This window comes from Chiloscyllium plagiosum, unplaced genomic scaffold (genome assembly GCF_037043375.1).
Source record: "Chiloscyllium plagiosum isolate Xiang-an unplaced genomic scaffold, Cpla_swu_hap1 HiC_scaffold_21, whole genome shotgun sequence".
NCBI classification, from domain to species: Eukaryota; Metazoa; Chordata; class Chondrichthyes; order Orectolobiformes; family Hemiscylliidae; genus Chiloscyllium; species Chiloscyllium plagiosum.
In genome coordinates this window covers 35,253,559-35,272,645 of record NW_028270159.1, presented here as the reverse complement: position 1 = coordinate 35,272,645, position 19,087 = coordinate 35,253,559, and the positions used below count along the sequence as shown (strand labels likewise).

At 40.0% G+C, this 19,087-nt stretch overlaps 1 protein-coding gene across 4 annotated transcripts in view; it reads right to left on the bottom strand.

Annotated features, from left to right (window-relative positions):
* Positions 1 to 1,010: 1,010 nt before the first annotated feature.
* Positions 1,011 to 19,087, bottom strand: part of LOC122564765 (dual specificity testis-specific protein kinase 2) — a 103,771-nt gene continuing 85,694 nt past the window's right edge. For all 4 annotated transcript variants that reach the window (XM_087998502.1, XM_043719953.2, XM_043719952.2 and 1 more), the window contains exons 6-9: positions 18,096 to 18,269; positions 13,960 to 14,043; positions 11,875 to 11,961; positions 1,011 to 5,486 (exon numbers count right to left, since the gene is read on the bottom strand). In XM_087998502.1, coding sequence (XP_087854628.1) covers positions 5,385 to 5,486; positions 11,875 to 11,961; positions 13,960 to 14,043; positions 18,096 to 18,269 — 447 coding nt within the window. In that variant the 3' untranslated portion in view covers positions 1,011 to 5,384. The remainder of the gene's footprint in view (positions 5,487 to 11,874; positions 11,962 to 13,959; positions 14,044 to 18,095; positions 18,270 to 19,087) is intronic.

Sequence of the window (19,087 nt, the reverse complement as noted above, 5' to 3'; positions counted from 1 at the left end):
GGGCTGGCAGAGGAAGACCTTGTGAATGGGGACCCTAATGCCACCATGCGATATGCTCAGAGGCAAGAGGCTTAGGGGTACAGCTATCTGACTCAAGGTAGAGAGAAAATGAGAAAAATGAAGAGCCATTTCAGACTGCCACCAACAGTCACCAAACATGGCCACCAAACATGGAGACATGCAGCTTTCTAGGGAAGAAGTCCTTAGTTTTTGGTCACTTCATGGCCCATGAGAAATGTTTCTGATGACAACAGCCACTTCCATGACTGTGTCAACCAAATGCCTACCCATCTATTTCTCAAAGGCCTGACTACCTGACCAGGCACTTTGAATGAAAGAACCTGTCTGTTCATAGAGGGTCCCTGAGTATGCACATACTCTCTCTTCTTCCTGTAGCCTTAGAAGGAACCACTTCTCTCAGTGACACTACCCTCTGATTGGGTCAGCAGCCTCTGGGAGGCAGGCTGCCAACCTCAACTGGACCTGTGCATTTAAATGAAATGGTCACACAGTTCAAATTCAATAAAAGGGATTGTTGATCAGGATTTACAGGAAAGACAACATCTATTTCAATTAGCAACAGGAGTGGTGTACTAAGCCCTACAGGTCACACCATTGTATCAGAACTAAGCTTTGGAGTTCTTTTCACCAAACATTTCTCTCCTTCTTCAAGTCTACATTTTTCTTTAGGCTTTTCGTCTTCTCTGATTCAGTATCAATGTTTGGCTGACTGTGATCATGTGACGAGCATTTAATCAATTACTGTATGAGGGGTGCTTCTATAAATACAAGTGTTATTGACTAGAAAATGGACTGCAACCACTATTTATTGGAATGAACCCTGCCCCATGGAAATAACTGCAACAGTACTGGAACTTCTGTTGGCTATATTTTCAAAGTTATTACGAACATAAACCAGGTTTTACTAAAACTATGCACTGATTGTCATAAATACATTTGTTCTTTCAATCAATCAATAAATAAATAGAACATACAGAACCTATAATTTCTTTCATTTTAACTTTATTATTTTTAAAAAGATTATATGTGTTGATGGAGTGAGCAACCCTAACAGTCCAGAACAAATCTAGATACTGAAAGTTAAAAAAGATAGTTGAGACAGTAAAGTAACATCCATTTTAACAAAATATGTATCAATAAATGTTTTTAGTATTAAATAACAGCTAGCTCAAGTTTTCAATTGGAAAAGTCAAATGCAAGGCAAACAGCAGCTGCTTGACGCTGTTCAATCCTGCACAATTGTTTTCAACATTTTAGCACCTTCTATAACCAGCAGGTATTGATTAAACAACATGCTTTGTGTAAGCATTCACATATTATTTACACAGTATCAGTCCATAATTGTACTGTACATTATATACAATGCTTAGGTACAAACAAATGTAACAGAAAACAGATGAGAGTAAGCATTGTGAACAAGGATCATAAAGAATGACTTATTGGGATTCATAGTGAACCAGCAAGTCAAATACACCTTTGCAATTAAATCATGCATACACAAAAACTACTGCAATGTAGTACCTTACTTGTTCAACCACATTTCATAGTTGAAATTTTAAACTAGTTTCTAATAGGTCTCATGGCCCTTAATGATTTCATTCAAAAAAACTCCCTACACATTTTAATTGTACTGTTTCAATAGTCATTAAAGTATTGTTTTGTTTAAAAAGGATGGTCCTATTTGGTAAGAGTTACCCCAACAAGGCAGCTGGCAAGAAACATATTCCTGGGACTTGATTGATGCTCAGCAACTTTGGAGAAATGATAGCGACTCTAATTGTCTCTAGCCTGAAAGTTTTTTTGAACTTCCTTACCTTCCTGAGAGAAAAAGAGCATAAGCTCTATTCAATAAATCACCCAGACAGCTCAATCTTAACTAAGAAATTGTAACAATGAGGAGTGAGACAAGCCCTGCCATATTTGGCAGCCTTTGAGACAATGTATCAACTAAATTTTGCCCAAATGGTTAGTTTTGTTTCATTTCTATAATTCAAGAAAAGCCCAGAGGTACTCATTGGGAAGTTCCAACTTAAGGTTTCTGGTCAAAAATTTCTGATACAAAGAAGATGAATTTAATTGCATTTGGAACTGCCAATGATATCACATAAATTTCCAAGCATTACAACATCAAAATAGATTGACCAATTTATACAGAAAACACTGGAAATTAAGAAATATGCTACATACCCTCCAGTTTCATATTCTACATTATACTAGTGCAATTCATATTACAAATCTACTTTACAATCATACAATATTAAATACTATAAATCTATTTTATAGTTAACACGAGAAACACTTTAAAATGCTTCATTTGTGCTTGTTCTATGGCAGATAGCACGAGGGAAATAGTTCAGTAATAAAAGTGTCAAATCACCTTCAGAGTCATGCAAGAAACTGCAATAACTGTTTCGCTGTTCACCTACTCCAAAGATTGAACTTGAAAAAGGTCAGCAATGAAAACTGTAGCATCAATTCATCAATAAATATAATAGATGCATCACCCCCATCTTCCCCAAACCAGCAGTAGCAAAGGTTAAAATGAATCAAAGGAAAAAAATGATAACAGTTCTATCCTAAACAATATGCACATCAAAAGTGGCATATAGCATTCAAAATTTAGTTATAAACTGCAAAGATTTTCACCACTGTATTGAAGTATTCTGAATTGTGTTTTACAATTCCAAGATGTAGCTTAAGAGAACTAAAGGAGAATTTAAACACCATTTCTCCCTTTATATTTTAGCCCAGCTACTAGTAATTGAAAAAAATGTTATGACTGTTTTCATGTCTATCTTTACATTTTATCTACTTTCCAGTACATCCACAGTTCACAGGGTAATGATACAAATAGCTGCAGCAACTAAGTGATATTAGCAAACGTAGCACAGATCAAGAACCAAACCTACACCTTGCTTGTCTAAACATCAATTTGATTTCAGTATTGCCTTTTAATTGGTTTCCTTGCCGATATATATCCCTTGACCAATATTCTCCTCCGAAAATAAAGACAAATGGTCTAATTGGGACAAATTTTCAGCCAAGAGTCAGGAAAGTGACACATGGAATATTCCCAGCTCCTGACACCACATCACAGTAGTAGCAGTGATGTGAAACCATTCTCAAATATTGCTAATTGGACCAGAGGTGAGTTCAGCACGCAACTGGGGGGAACCTTATGTACTTCCGATGCCAACTTTAGTGGGTCTGATCGAGGCTATGGCAGACAGGAGAGCTGCCCTCATCCCTCCATTCAGCAGAAGAACTCCAACAGGTCAGAAAAGCAGGCATCACTTCAGGTGCTATACATTCCTGTCAAGAGTCCAAACACACTTTCCTCACAAAACCAAGCCCCTCAGCTCTAGCAAGGTAATCCTGTGCCAATTTATGAGAAACTGAGCTTGAACTCTTCCCCCTTTTGTGCAACATGTTTGCACTGCAGTGCTGGTACTAATACCTCTTCAATGTGTTCCCCATAGTTATACTCAAAAAATGCCCTATACACTCCATGCTTCCCACGCTGGCCATTTGAAAATTTCTATCTATTATGTTCCACACTATTATTAGTTGCATTAACCAACTAATTTGAGGTTTGTGGATTGCCAGCGCCTGTCACACAACCCCTCCCTTTGAAAATCTAAACATGTTACTCAGGAATCAGTGACGTCTTCCAAGTTCATGATATTCCATGCCCACAAGCACCTGAGCTTATCTACACAGGCCGTTAAATTTCTACCCACTATCTCTGTATGAACTTGCTATGTGCAAGCTTGTTGAGTTTCCTACATTACAACAATGACTAGACTTCAATAGTTGGCTGTAAAGTATTCTCAGACATCCTTTGGAAGTGAAAGGCACTATATAAATGCAAGTTCTTAATAAGTGAACAATCAAAGGAGTTGCTATATCCAACTTACCCTTTTCTTTTCCAACAGAACGTTGAATAATCAGGTTTATTTTTACGTTAATGAGTAATTAATTCATTAAAGGAATAGATACTAAATACTTTTTGATTATTTATCGGTATGAACAGTACTTATAGTACTTGATAAAGTGTGCTCACTAAGTTAAAACTCAATTTTTTTACAATTAGTTATCAAAATATTATTTATCAGAGGGTAATAATTGCAATTATATACACTAGAATGACACTTTAAGTTAGACTTAATCACAATGAGTCAGCCTTTTTAAAAAAAATGTAATTCTTGGCTTCTGTTCACTTTTGACATTTACTGGGGACACAATGCTGCCTTCTTCGGTGAATGCGGTACAGTAAATATGAGGCATTATTGGTAAGGCTGGTATAATGTCATTGAAGGACCAATAAAAGTGAATGCAGGAGGAATTTCCTATTCTGGAGAAAGTTTACCAGAACTGGCTTTACTGAGCCTTAGACTGAATTTCCAGTCAATTGAGGGATACACCTTTTAAGAATTCAGATCAATATTACTGTATCTTTCTCCTACGTGATATGTGGTGAGGCACTTCTATAGATTAAAACTGATCTTGGTGTTTGATGGGTGACAATTGAGATGAACCAAGTTGAGTTCATCGAACATTACTGCTAATCTTTGGAAGTCACTTGTCTTGCAGGAAAAATAAAAATTCAAAAACATTGCTTATACAAATTTAATGTGCGATCGTTTTTCTTTCTCTAATGTTTCTTTTAAATTATTCAACATAAGCAACTTACAGAAAATATGTTTAGCATGAGGCAATTTAAAAAATACTGAAAAGCATTACAGAAGAAATTCACTAATGAAAGGGTGTTTCACTGAATGGACTCTTGGTAAAATTTACAGCTCTAGTTTCACAGAAGTTGCGTTGCCTGTGAGAACAGTTTTCATGATGTACAGTCCATCAAATATAATGGATTGAACGAAAACACTTATCTGCCTAGTAACCCAGATACAGAGTCGTAATGGCAGTTTTCCAACAAATGCTGAAAGTTAAAACCTTGAATTCTGTTTAATGAGGGTGGGATAATCTGGAATTTGAGTAACAATGAAAAATGGGACGATATCAAATCAGCCATCCATTATACATCTCTTCCCAATTTAATCTCCATTTGTGGAAATAAAAGTCAGTTGAGAGTATAACAGATGGCTGAATTAATATAGCTGATTTAACTTTATAACTCAAAGTCCAAATTGTGCCACTCCCATATGATCAACAAACTGATGTGTTTAGGCAATGGAGTGTGTCTTTTCACTATCACGTGTGAATAAGCTTTTTCTAATACATATTTAAGTCCCACATTCAAAGATCCATTTTATCTTCTCTTTGTTAATACACTGTACAAAGATAACAGTGGTTGCTATCAACCAAGTAAGGCCTTGTGGCAGAGTCAAACACTGACAAATTCATACAAGGATCTCATTGTCCTCATTTGGCTCCAAGCTTTCAGCCACATCCTCAAGTTGGTCCAGTAATTCAAGGAAGGACGGTCTCTTGAAGGCATCAATCTATGGGGCAAAAGCAGAAAATATGTTTGGTGGATTCTTCCTGTTTGGGTACATCTTATTTTTTTTTATTTTATAGGAAAAAGCACTCACTCTATAGCTAAACTGAGAATACACAAATAAAAATTAGAATATGCCTGTATTGGCATAAAAAACACCACTTTTTTACTCTTACACTGTGGAATTATACTTGAAATAAATAGCTTACTCTGGTCATCAGACTGCTTACTCTTTTCTTCTCCCCTCATTTAAATCAATCAAATAAATTGAAAACAAAACATTGAGGCCTCAAATTCCAGCAGGACCCTTCTTCTCATTTCCTGCTGAAAAACAAAGACCAATGTATACCTTCTCACTGTTTTCTGCTAACCAGCCAATCTTCAATCAATGTTATTACATTACCCCATTCACCATGTGCTTCTACTTGCATAACCACCTTTTACATGACATCTTATTGAATGCTTTCTGAAAATTCAAGTACAATATGTCAAAACCATACCCTGATCCACATAGCAACTACTTCTTCAGAGAACTCCAGAAGTCAGTCAAAAATAATTTAATTTTCACAATAATTTGCAGATTCTTTACTTAAGACTTTTTTCTAAGTGCCCAACTCCTGTATTATTGATTGTAATGTTCTCCCTGGTAAGTTAACTGGTCTATACTTTCCTGATTTCTGTTATCCTCCCTTTTTGAATAGATACATCATATTTGCTCCTTTTCAGTCTGATAGAGGATTTCAAGGATATTGTGAATTTTTGAAAATTAATGCCAATACAACTGCTTCATTAGCCACCTCCTTTAAGATATTAGGATGAAGTCCATCATAAGACCATAAGACATACGAGCAAAAATTAGGCCATTCTGCCTATCAAGTCTGCTCCATCATTCAATCCTGGCTGATATGTTTCTCAACCCTTTCTCCCGCTTTCTCCCAGTGACCCCTAATACTCAAGAACTATCCATCTCAGTCTTAAATATATTCAATGACCTGGCCTCCATAGCTTTCTGTGGCAATGAATTCCATAGATTAATCACTCTCTGGCTGAAGACGTTTCTCCTTACCTCCATTTGAAAAGGTCTTCCCTTTACTCTAATGCTGTTCCCTCGAGTCCTAGTCTCTCCTACCAATGGAAACATCTTCCCAACATCCACTCTCCCCAGGCCATTCAATAATCTGTATGTTTCAATTAGATTCCCCCCTCATCCTTCTAAACTCCATTGAGTATAGACCCAGAGTCCTCAAATATTCCTCATATGTTAAGCTTTTCATTCCTGGGACCACCCCCTAAGTATTTTGCATCAGTGTGTACTGTAGAGAATGTGGGGAAGTAGATGGCAACATCTTGAAAAATGTCCATATTATAGAGGATGCAGCGCTGGATGCCTTAAAATGCATAAAGGTGAATAAATCCCCAGGACCTGATCAGGTGTACCCTAGAACTCTGTGGGAAGCCAGGGAAGTAATTGCAGGACCCTATGCTGAGATATTTGGATCATTGGAAGCCACAGGTGAGGTGCTGGAAGACTGGAGCTTGGCTAACATCATGTCATTATTTAAGAAACTTGAGGCCAAACGCCAGCTCGCAGATACCTCCTCCTACTGCCCCCTTGACCATGACCCCACCACCAAACCATCATCTCCCAGACCATCCATAACCTCATCACCTCAGGGGACCTCCCATCCACCGCCTCCAACCTCATAGTACCACAACCCCGAACCGCCCGTTTCTACCTCCTGCCCAAAATCCACAAACCTGACTGCCCCGGACGACCCATCGTCTCAGCCTGCTCCTGCCCCACCGAACTCATCTCCTCCTACCTCGACACGGTCCTGTCCCCATTAGTCCAAGAACTCCCCACCTACGTCCGTGACACCACCCACGCCCTCCACCTCCTCCAGGATTTCCGCTTCCCCGGTCCCCAACGCCTCATCTTCACCATGGACATCCAGTCCCTGTACACCTCCATCCCCCATCACGAAGGACTCAAAGCACTCCGCTTCTTCCTTTCCCGCCGTACCACCCAGTACCCTTCCACCGACACCCTCCTTCGACTGACTGAACTGGTCCTCACCCTGAACAACTTTTCTTTCCAATCCTCCCACTTTCTCCAAACAAAAGGAGTAGCCATGGGCACCCGCATGGGCCCCAGCTATGCCTGCCTCTTCGTAGGGTATGTGGAACAATCCATCTTCCGCAACTACACTGGCCCCACCCCCATCTTTTCCTCCGCTACATTGATGACTGTATCGGCGCTACCTCGTGCTCCCATGAGGAGGTTGAACAGTTCATCCACTACACTAACACCTTCCACCCCGACCTCAAATTCACCTGGACAGTCTCGGACTCCTCCCTCCCCTTCCTAGACCTTTCTGTTTCTATCTCAGACGACCGAATCAACACGGACATCTACTACAAACCGACCGACTCCCACAGCTACCTGGACTACACCTCCTCCCACCCCGCCCCCTGTAAAAACGCCATCCCATTCTCCCAATTCCTTCGTCTCCGCCGCATCTGCTCCCAGGAGGACCAGTTCAAAATACGCACAACACAGACGGCCTCCTTCTTCAAGGACCGCAATTTCCCCCCCGACGTGATCGACGATGCCCTCCACCGCATCTCCTCCACTTCCCGCTCCTCCGCCCTTGAGCCCCGCCCCTCCAACCGCCACCAGGACAGAACCCCACTGGTCCTCACCTACCACCCCACCAATCTCCATGTACAGCGCATCATCCGCCGTCACTTCCGCCACCTCCAAACGGACCCCACCACCAAGGATATATTTCCCTCCCCTCCTCTATCAGCTTTCCGTAGAGACCACTCCCTCCGCGACTCCCTTGTCAGATCCATACCCCCCACCAACCCAACCTCCACTCCCGGCACCTTCCCTTGCAACCGCAGGAGGTGCAACACTTGCGCCCACACCTCCCCCCTCACTTCTCTCCAAGGCCCCAAAGGAAACTTCCATATCCGCCACAGATTCACCTGCACCTCCACCCACATTATCTACTGCATCCGCTGCAGCCGGTGTGGCCTCCTCTATATTGGGGAGACAGGCCGCCTACTTGCGGAGCGATTCAGAGAGCACCTCTGGGCCACCCGGACGAACCAACCCAATCACCCTGTAGCACAGCATTTCAACTCCCCCTCCCACTCCACTGAGGATATGCAGGTCATTGGACTCATCCACCGCCAAACCACAACAACACGACGGTCGGAGGAGGAGCGTCTTATCTTCCGACTGGGAACCCTCCAACCACAGGAGATGAACTTGGACTTCACCAGTTTCTTCATCCCCCCTCCCCCCACCTTGTCTCAGCCGAATCCCTCCAGTCCGGCACCGCCTTCCTGACCTGCAGTCTTCTTCTTGACCTCTCCGCCTCCACCCTACTTCGACCTATCACCCTCACCTTGACCTCTTTCCACCTATCACATTTCCAACGCCCCTCCTCCAAGTCCCTCCTCCCTACCTTTTATCTTCTCCTGCTGAACACTCTCTGCTCATTCCTGAAGAAGGGCATGTGCCCGAAACGTCGAATCTTCTGTTCCCTAGATGCTGCCTGACCTGCTGTGCTGTTCCAGCAATAAAGTTTCAGCTTTGATCTCCAGCGTCTGCAGACCTCACTTTCTCCCCAATGAAAAGGCAGGGAACTATAGACTGATGAGTCTGACATCGGTGGTGGACACATTGTTGGAGGGAATCCTGAGGGAAGGATTGACATATATTTGGAAAGGCATGGACTGATTATGGATAGTCAACATGGTTTTGTGGGTGGGAAATCATGTCTGACTAACTTGAGAGTTTTTTGAAGAAGTAACAAAGAGGATTGATGAGGGCAAAGTGATGGAATGTATCTATGTGGACTTCAGTAGAGCACTCAACAAGGTTCCTCATGGTAGACTGGTTAGCAAAGTTAGATCACATTGAACACAGGGGGAATGAGCCATTTGGATACAGAACTGGCTCTAAGGTAGAAGACAGAGGGTGGTGGTGGAAGGTTGCTTTTCAGACTGGAGGCTTGTGACCAGTGGTGTGCCACAAGGATTGATGCTGGATCCACTGCTTTTTGTCATTTATAATAAATTCTTTAGATGGGAATATAGATATAGTTTCGTAAATTTACAGATGACACCAAAAGTGGAGGTGCAGTGGACAGTGTACCTCAGAGTACAACGGGATCTTGATCAGATGGGCCAATGGGCCGAGGAGTAGCAGATGAAGTTTAATTTAGATAAATGTGAGGTGCTGCGTTTTGGAAAGGCAAATCAGGGCAAGACTTAAACACTTAACAAAGAGACCTTGGAGTGCTGGTTCATAGTTCCTTGAAAGTAGAACCGCAGGTAGACAGGATAATGAAGAAGACGTTTGGTATGCTTGCCTTTATTGGTCAGTGCATTGAGTACAGAAGTTTGGAGGTCATGTTGTAACTGTACAGAACATTGATTAGGCCACTATTAGAATATTGTGGCAATTCTGGTCTCCCTCCTATAGGAAGGATATTGTGAAACTTGAAAGGGTTCAGATAAGATTTACAAGGGTTGGAGGGCTTGAGTTATAGGGAGAGGCTGAATAGACTGTGGCTGTTTCCCCTGGAGCATCGAAGGCTGAGGGGTAACCTTATAGAAGTTTATAAAATCATGAGGGGCATGGATAGGATAAATAGATAAGGTCTTTTCCCTGGAGTCTGTACATATCTATGACTCTAATTGTTGCCATGTTTTTCATTGGGAGGACCACAGACCCAGATTCATTTTGAATACATTCACAGCATTGATATATGCTACATCTCTGTCCTTTCCTTCCAGTTCCAGTCACCTCACTCAGTTCTGACACTTTGTCTGTAAGGAATATGAAGTCCAGCCATGACATGTTGATGATAGCTTCATTCATACCTGCCCTCTGGTCTCTTACCTGCCCTACTCATAGTCATACACTGATCATTGACCAAATCAGTTGACCCCTAATATATTGAATCCTAACAGCTGGAATTGTCTCCTGGAACAGAGTGTCCAGGTAACTTCCCCCTTCATGATGTGCCACAGTAGCCACAAATTGTTCTCCAGTCCACTGACTTTGAGTGAAATTCCTGTCGCAGCAGGCACTTAATACAGACATGCTTGTCCTAGATCACAATGGCATCTAGAGACTCCCACACGCTGCCATAGTAGTGCATCACATGGCTTGCCATCTTTATTGTGTGTCAAGTAATTTACAAATTAAACTAATTTATAATTAACAAACCCTCCAGTCAGTTTAGTACCATTATTTTAGCAATACTAATTAAGAGGTGACAATTACTGAATAGTTGCAATTTGTTGGACTTTTAAAAAAATCATTATTAATACCAGTATACATCTTTTCTTAACAATAGTTGCTCACAACCCAGTTGAACAACAATTTTCTTGCAATCTCACTGTTTGATTGTTCTTTCCCCCCAAAGCTCTCCAAAGCTTGCAGATGTTAAACCCAGGTCTCTGCACCTCGGCTTCAACTTACTCCCCATCTCCTCTCTTGCTGCTGTCTTGAAGTTTATCAACATTTTACCATTTGCTGCCGTGACAGATTGGCCATGACACTAAGGGTTTCACTAAAAAGAGGTTAGGAGTTAGAGTTAGAATTATTCTGTGAGATTAGTGATAACAGAACAAATGGCTCATATGGAGTTTTGCTGCTGTTTTTACAAGAGCTAATACTTCTGTTTTACCCTTTTGCCTTCACAGTCTATGTAGTAAAAGAAGAGAACTTTAAAGGGACGTTAGAATCCCACAGTGCAGAAGGAAGACATTCAGCCCATCAAATCTGCATTGACCCTCCAAAGAGCATTCCACCCTGACCCACTCCATCCCCATAATCCCTCATGAGGCTTTTATCATGGCTAACCCACCTGACCTGCGCATCCCTAGTCAATACAGACAATTTAGATTAGCCAATCCACCTAACCAGCACATCTTTGCACTGTGAGAGGAAACTAGAGCACCTGGAGGAAACCCACGCAGACACAGGCAAAATGTGCAATCTCCACACAGACAGTCCCCCAAGGGTGTAATCGAACCCAGATCCCTGCATTGATAGGCAGCAATACTAACCACTGAGCCATTGTGCAATCTATTCTATTTATGATGCTGATTTTGACAACATACCCCATCTGAAATATTTAATTAATGTTCCCTTTCAGATGTTAACCAAACTATCTAGAATATCATTTGTTTCCACATGCATCAAAATTTGACTCCTCTCTGGAAGGACCATTATATTGAAAAAGAATGGTTTCTTGATTTTGTTGTGATATAGTTCCTACTACATTCAAGGATCTATGCAATGTGACCAAGACCAGAGTTAGTGAACCTTGTAGAAAGAATGATGGTAAGTCAGAAGTACTTCATACCCTACAGCAGTTAACCGTTAATTCCAGGACAGCTTTTGGACAGCCATTCACCATTTCCTTGAATGCTTCAGAGTTCAGTCCATAATCCTAGAAAATGTTTTCAGAAAGAGATTTCAGAATTATGCATGCTCCTGTGCTTGCCAAGTTGAACCATGGTATAATGGTAATGGTTTTAAATTGTATCATTGGGTATCAGCCAGTACATTGACAATTAAATGCTAATTTGGTTACTATATAGCATCATACATTTTCATAATCAATAATTTCAGTAAACTTTTAATAATATAACATATATAGTATACAGATGTATACTATACAGAAAAAAGTAAATATATTGTATTAACAATTTATATTCACTGTCACTATGAGAAATTATGGAGTGGACTTTAGTGGTCCAAATAAGATGATAGCATTCGCCACTACCACTAGAAAGAGGCTCACAGAGATTCAGTGATCTGTATAGCATGGATTTCACTTTTCCTCTTGTTAATTTCATTACAGTATCAGCTGTCAGGATCTCCATTAAACAATGACAATGAAGTCATCAAGCAAGCTCAGCAGCTAAATACTGAAATATTTAAAAACAGCAAACTAAGGACAATACACTGATTATCTGTCACTTTTAATTAATCTCACAGAGAGTGAAATAAAGATTTAGCCGTACACATGGAATTATGGTCAAAACTAAAAGATCGACAAACTTTTAAAGTATTTTAAAATTTATTTGTGTTTCGTTACTATTTGACTTTCTAGCAATATAAAATTAGTTTTCCAGGACCGCAGAGGTTGTTCAGCAGAGATTTTGCCTGAGTATGCTATTAAACATCCAGTTACACCTCAATCAACAAAGCACAATCTTTAAACGGTTACTGTTCTGAGATAAACTGCACAAAATGTGGAAGCTCCCATTGAACCAAATTATTTTGAAGATTTCCATTTCTGAGAACTTCACCAGCACACTCTGTGGAAGAGTAGTGAATCAATGAAAACATCTTCTGAATTTCTGTGTCTAATTACACATATGCTCACACCAGAAGTTCCAGTCAGTTTCACAGAATAATGATGGGTGAACACTGACAGTGTCATGACTTTATAATTACAGTGATTACACCTCACAAGTACTTTTATCATTGAAAAGCATTTTAGGACATTGAGGTCCTGAAAGGCAATATATAAATGTACGTCTGCTTCTCTTTCTTCTTTGCTACTTTCCTTACTATTACAATTGGAAAATATGGTGCAATGTCAAAGAAACCATGCTTCAAGACCCCTCTTACAAGTTCACAATAAAACTGTTGAGGTCCATCTATATGAACATCTAAACTCGTCACTTGTTGCAGTCTTTCCTACAATCAATAGAAAACACAAAGACATGCAGAAAAAAATGCATCTGTATGTTTTTGGGACAGCAGTAATATAAAGGGACCTTATTGCTCATTTCAAGTTTGTTAATACATGCAGTGCAAAAGACACTGAACACTTTTCTCTTAGATATTCACTGTAGACAATGTGACTTGGTTAATACTGATTTGCTTTAGAATTTGTTACAAATGTATGATTATTCATTCTTCCATATCCATATAAGATATTATCTCATTTTGAATTCTAGTGTCAAATCAGAGATTGACACTAAGTTTGAAAGTTTGATGTTTAGAATTCCCATTTATCTTCTCTCACTTATCATTTAATTAATCCTGTCTGCTGATGGTTCTGTAATTGGCTTTCTGCGACTGTGAATCTGAGAGGGCTGTATGAATTATAAACAGGTTTACATTATAATGTTTAAGGAGTGAATTCTATGCTCATGTAAAATGGAAATGAAACAAAAGCAAAAGATTTTGCTGCTGACTTGCACGACTCACCCAGAATGAATGATTCTGTGAGGTGTTTGTATCAGGCTTTATATTCAACCAAAAGAGTTCAGCCATTCCAAAGTTTCAAATGGTATAAAAGATAAATTTGTGATTGAGATTTGGAATTGATCCGATTACGCCTAAAATGACTCCACCATCTGGATTCATATTACTACTGTCCCGCTTGCATTCGGGTCAAGTGCCAGACTGGTGACCAGTCATTTATAGCTACCTGTGTCCTGGGAAGAAATTCAGGATCAGCGGTGACTCTGCCAAGTATTTCACACAATACTATACCAAAGGAGAAAACATCAACCTGAAAGATATGTAGCCATTAAGAACAACTGTCAGTTCAATGCCTGATTTGATACTAAACAATAACATACCTTTAAAAACAATAACATTAGTTGATAAATGAGACCCTGGAATTTAAACCGGTCAACAATATACCTCCACATATCATAGAGTCATAGTCACTCAAAACCATTGGATTTATAGGACAAAGAAATCTGGGTAAAAGTCAAACATAATTTATAGGTTTTACATTCAGCATAGCTACTGTTTTATAGACTCTCTGAATAAGTATATTCCCTACCAAATGGTGTAATCCTATAGTTCATGCTAAAAATGAAACCTCCTCAGAGTTCCGATGCTATTTTCCCATTTTAGTACTAATGATAAGAGTTACATAACTAGAATGTGATATAAATGGAGATGCATATCTGCTGTTTATAAATGCCAGTTATGAATTAAGTTTAGTTTACATTCATGGTGTGTATCAACTCTGTACTTGAAAACATCCACTATCCTGAAGAAACCAAATTCTAAATTTCTCTTGTTGTTGACTTTATATTAGGCTTCTGTCTTCATAACTTTAAAGTACTTACCAACCTCTTTATGACTTGCAGCCAGTGAAATAAATTGAAATTGTGAATTGAACAGAAGCAAATTCTCAACCATCAGATCACTATGGAATAATGAATTAGAATAAACTCTTTAATGAAACAGAAGAATGGGAATGGATCATGCATTCCCTTGCCCCTATTCTATCATTCAATTAAATGAAATCACAATTGATTAGTACTTCAAAATTTGCTTCAATTCAATATCCTTAATAGATTTACTCATCTCAGTCACAGGGCTTTGCTGTGGCTAACATCATGGGCTAATCTTCAGCTGTTTCATCATTAACCTTCCCTTCATTTTGAGGTCAGAAGTGGGGATGTTCACTGATAATGAAACAACTTCAATATCATTCACACACTTCCAAATGACATAAGATATAAAAGCAGTCCTTATCTATTTGCAGTGAGACCTGGAAAACATCCAGGTGTGGGGATTTACAAGCACTATCAGCCATGTTACACAACTGCCAGGCAATGACCATATTCAACAAGACAGAATCGAACCATCTCCTGTTAACGTTCAATGGCAATACTATCACTTAATCAACTTATACTACCATCAAACTGTGAGTTTACCATTGACCATAAACTTAACTGGATTAGCAATATCAATACTGTAGCTACACAAATAGGTCAGAGGCTGGATTTTCTATCACAAGGAACTCAGCTCCTGACTCCCCAGAATCTGCCTACCATCTACAAGATTCATGTATCAGAGGGATAGAATAACATGGATAAGTGCAGCCCCTACAATTCAAAAGGCTTAACACAAAGGCAACTCACTTGATAAGGATCGTCCCCATCCAGTATATTAAAAATTCATTCCTTTTATCACAATGCATGGCCGCAATGTGTACCATTTACAGGATGTGCTGCAGTAACTCACCAAGGCTCCTTTGACAATACTTTCCAAATCCACAACTTCTATCACCTAAAAGGACAAGAGTGGCAGGTACTTGGGAATACCACCACCTTCAAGACTCCCTTCAAATTACCCATCATCCTGACTGGGAACTGTTTTGCTGTTCCTTCGTGGTCAGTATAACAAATCCTGGAATTCCTGACTGAACAGCAGTGTGGGTGCACCTATACCATATGGACTGAAGAGTTTATGGAAAGTGGCTTACCACCACTATCTCAAGGGCAATTTCAGATGGACAACAAATGCTGGCTGCCCACACAGCGACCCCTACCTGCCCACCTCACCTTTGAAGATTTCAATAGACCAAGCATTCGCAGTTTTTCAGGAGTGAGAACTCTGGATTTACAATGTCATTTACATGAAAGATTGCTTTCTGATTTCTAGATGATGTAGCTCTAATTATGTCCATGCGCTCAGCATCTCTCTCACCATAAGAAATAGTTTCAAATAGTTGCCCCTTGGCATTGTATCAACACCTCTAATTGTTTTAATGCCTATAATAAATCACTGGCCCCACCCCACACCCCATAACCTAAAGGAATGCAAACTAGTTCTCTGCAATTTGTCACCTTAATTCAACGCTTTAAGGTCTGATTTTGGTGAAACTGCACTGCCCCCTTCCAAAGTTCTGCTGAAGTTCAAAACTAATACACTGTAACAGGTAACGTTTTGTTTAATTGAACTCAAATTTCATACTGGCCAGGGTGGGATTTGAAATCATGCCCTCGGAATATTAGTTTGGTCCAGTGACATTGCCACTATGCAATCATCTCTCCATTATGGCTTCCTCATGTTAAACTCTGTCAGTCACAATATGAATAGGAAATGATTTGAAGATGCATAGGAAAGGTTTGGAGGGATATGGGCCAGGAGCAGGCAGGTAAAGTTTGGACTAGTTTAGTTTGGAATTATGTTCGACGTGGATTGGTTGGACGGAAAAGTCTGTTTTCATGCTGTGGGACTCTATGACTCTGAATGCTTTGAACATTTAAACGCAATTCCAAGTCTGCTTTCTAGACTCCCAGTTTCAGCCAATCCTGAATGAGGGTGAAAATTGTCTGTGAGTTCCATAATCAATGGTTAAATTTCCATAAGACCATAAGGCATAAGACAGAGGAGTTGAAGTAAGGCCATTCAGCCCATCGAGTCCACTCCACCATTTAATCATGGCTAAATTTCCTGAGTGTGTGAATCTTAATGCAGTGTATCCCTATTAAAGCCCTTACTTTGTGCTACATATGGCAGAATTATCAACCTGTTTCAAATAAAATTAATAGCTGTGTTCCAATGCTGTGGACAAGAATACATGAGAAAACATTAAGTTATATTGCACACAAATGAAATTAAAGCTCCCAGTGGAAAAAACTATGACAGCATTGATAAAATCTTCTTAATTAAGTCCTTCATGGTCACAATGAAATATGGTCAATATTAAATTTATAATGAGATTTTATTCAATAGAAAAAAGGTTAGTAACCAAAATTGGCCACAATGAAGGGAAACTATGAAACAAGTGATCCATAATGTTTAATCTTTGTTGAACATAAGCCCAGATTCTCATTGAATAAGGAGTTACTCATTAACAATTTGCACGCTTTTTGTTGGCTTAGAATATATTCAGTAGGTCCCTTATAGGCTCAGATATTATAAGCATCTGGATCACTAGTCCATGAATGTTGGCAGCTTGTGGCATCAATAGCAATTCAAGTCAATTATTTTTATCATTCTTTTGAGATGGAAGGTTTTATGGGAGGGCTGGTTTCAATCTACTTCTTGAACCACTGTATCCATGTGGTGATGTCACTCACACTATATCAGGGCCAGGGAATTTCCCCAATTTTGATCCTATGATAGCAACTTAGGTCCAAGCCAGGATCGCAGGTGACTTGAAAGTGGTGATATTCTTCCAGGTGTAAGAGGTCATGGGTTTGGGCACTGATACCAAGGAAGCCATGGTAAGTTGCTGCAATGCTTTCTATAGATGGTGTATGCAGTAGATCTGCTGTTCCACATTGATAGGAAAGAATTTGAAGTTTAAGGTCCCAAATGAGCTGATAATCAGGTAGACTGCATCTTCCTTTTATTCAATATTAAAAACACACTTTTTTGTGCAGCAGGGGTGCACTCTCTGAACAATCATTCACCTCCTGGGCAGATCACTGCCACAAAGCCAATGAAATAAGCAGTTCAATATTCATCAGTTTCAATGGAAGCACCGTCCATGGGGTTAGCAACTCATAAAACAGATCATAATATGGTCAGATGCCTAAGTCCAGGCCGGCTTTAGGTTTCTCAGTTAACGCTGTGACAAGTCTTTGCCTACGACAGAGCAAAGCTTAATCTCCAATGTATTCTATCGCAAAATGACCATTGATTACACGAAACAAGGCTATGGTAGGATCCTTTTTAATGTTTTATTTGGAAAACCTTTTAAAACTAAGCATTCAAACAAATCTTTACCCTGATGTCGTGTGAAAAGAATGAACAAAGAATTCTGCCATTGTCCAAATTTAGAACTGAGGAAAATTAGTCGCACTTTACCTTCCTGTCATAAGGTTCACCCCGCAGCATTTCAGGTGCCATCCAGAAGGCTGATCCAACCAAGGACAGCTTCCGTTCAAGATCTTTCGTAGGCAACTCAACGACCTCCCGTGCTAGCCCAAAGTCTGTAACCAAGGCCTCTCTCCCACGTGCCGTTATCCTAATCAAGCAGTTCTGACATAAAATAAGATACATTGACATTAATATGTGAGGCAACTATGAGAATTTCTATGAATTACTCCGAGAGGAATGTTATAAAATTTACTGAAATTGAAAATAAACTATCTTTGAAAAAAGTATACACAATGAAACATTTACAATTCAATCATTTAACTGTTAAGTTGGAATGAAATATAAATGTTACAATGAAGTAAATCAATGGTTTCCATGGCTTGTAAATCTGCAAAGGACCTCATAAGTCACACGAATAAAATCCCCATGAGTGTTCACCATCCCTCTCATCCACTGACAGGCAAACAATGTTTTCCTCCCTTACTCACTCTCAATAGTGTTTGGCCCAGGCTATTACATAGCAGCTGTTCCCTCCCTTCCTCACCTCCTGACTGTTCAGATGCTTACCCCACCCCTTAACAGTGTTCATCCTTTTTACTTAACTCTGATTGCGTTCTTCCCCCTCCTTGTTTGGAGTCAGGTACCAGAGTGTCAGCATCTCTGACACTCACCAATTTTATCTGTCAGCCAGGGCTCACTGATTGGACCAGATTAATAGCCCCAATCAAGCAACTCATGTTCTATAATCTCCCTCTGTCCTTCATTACTACCGCTAAAACCTGACTGTTCCCTGGAGTGACTGTAATGAGGTCAGCCAGGTGGACCTCATAAAGTAGGAGTTCCCTGATTGCAACTGTTAATCTGGTCCACTTAGGGAGCCCTAGCTGACAGATAGAAAGGAGTGTGTCAGAGATACTGCTCACTCTGAGAGCTAGCTCTGAAGAGGCAGTACTAATGTCAAGGACTGTTCATGTATAAAT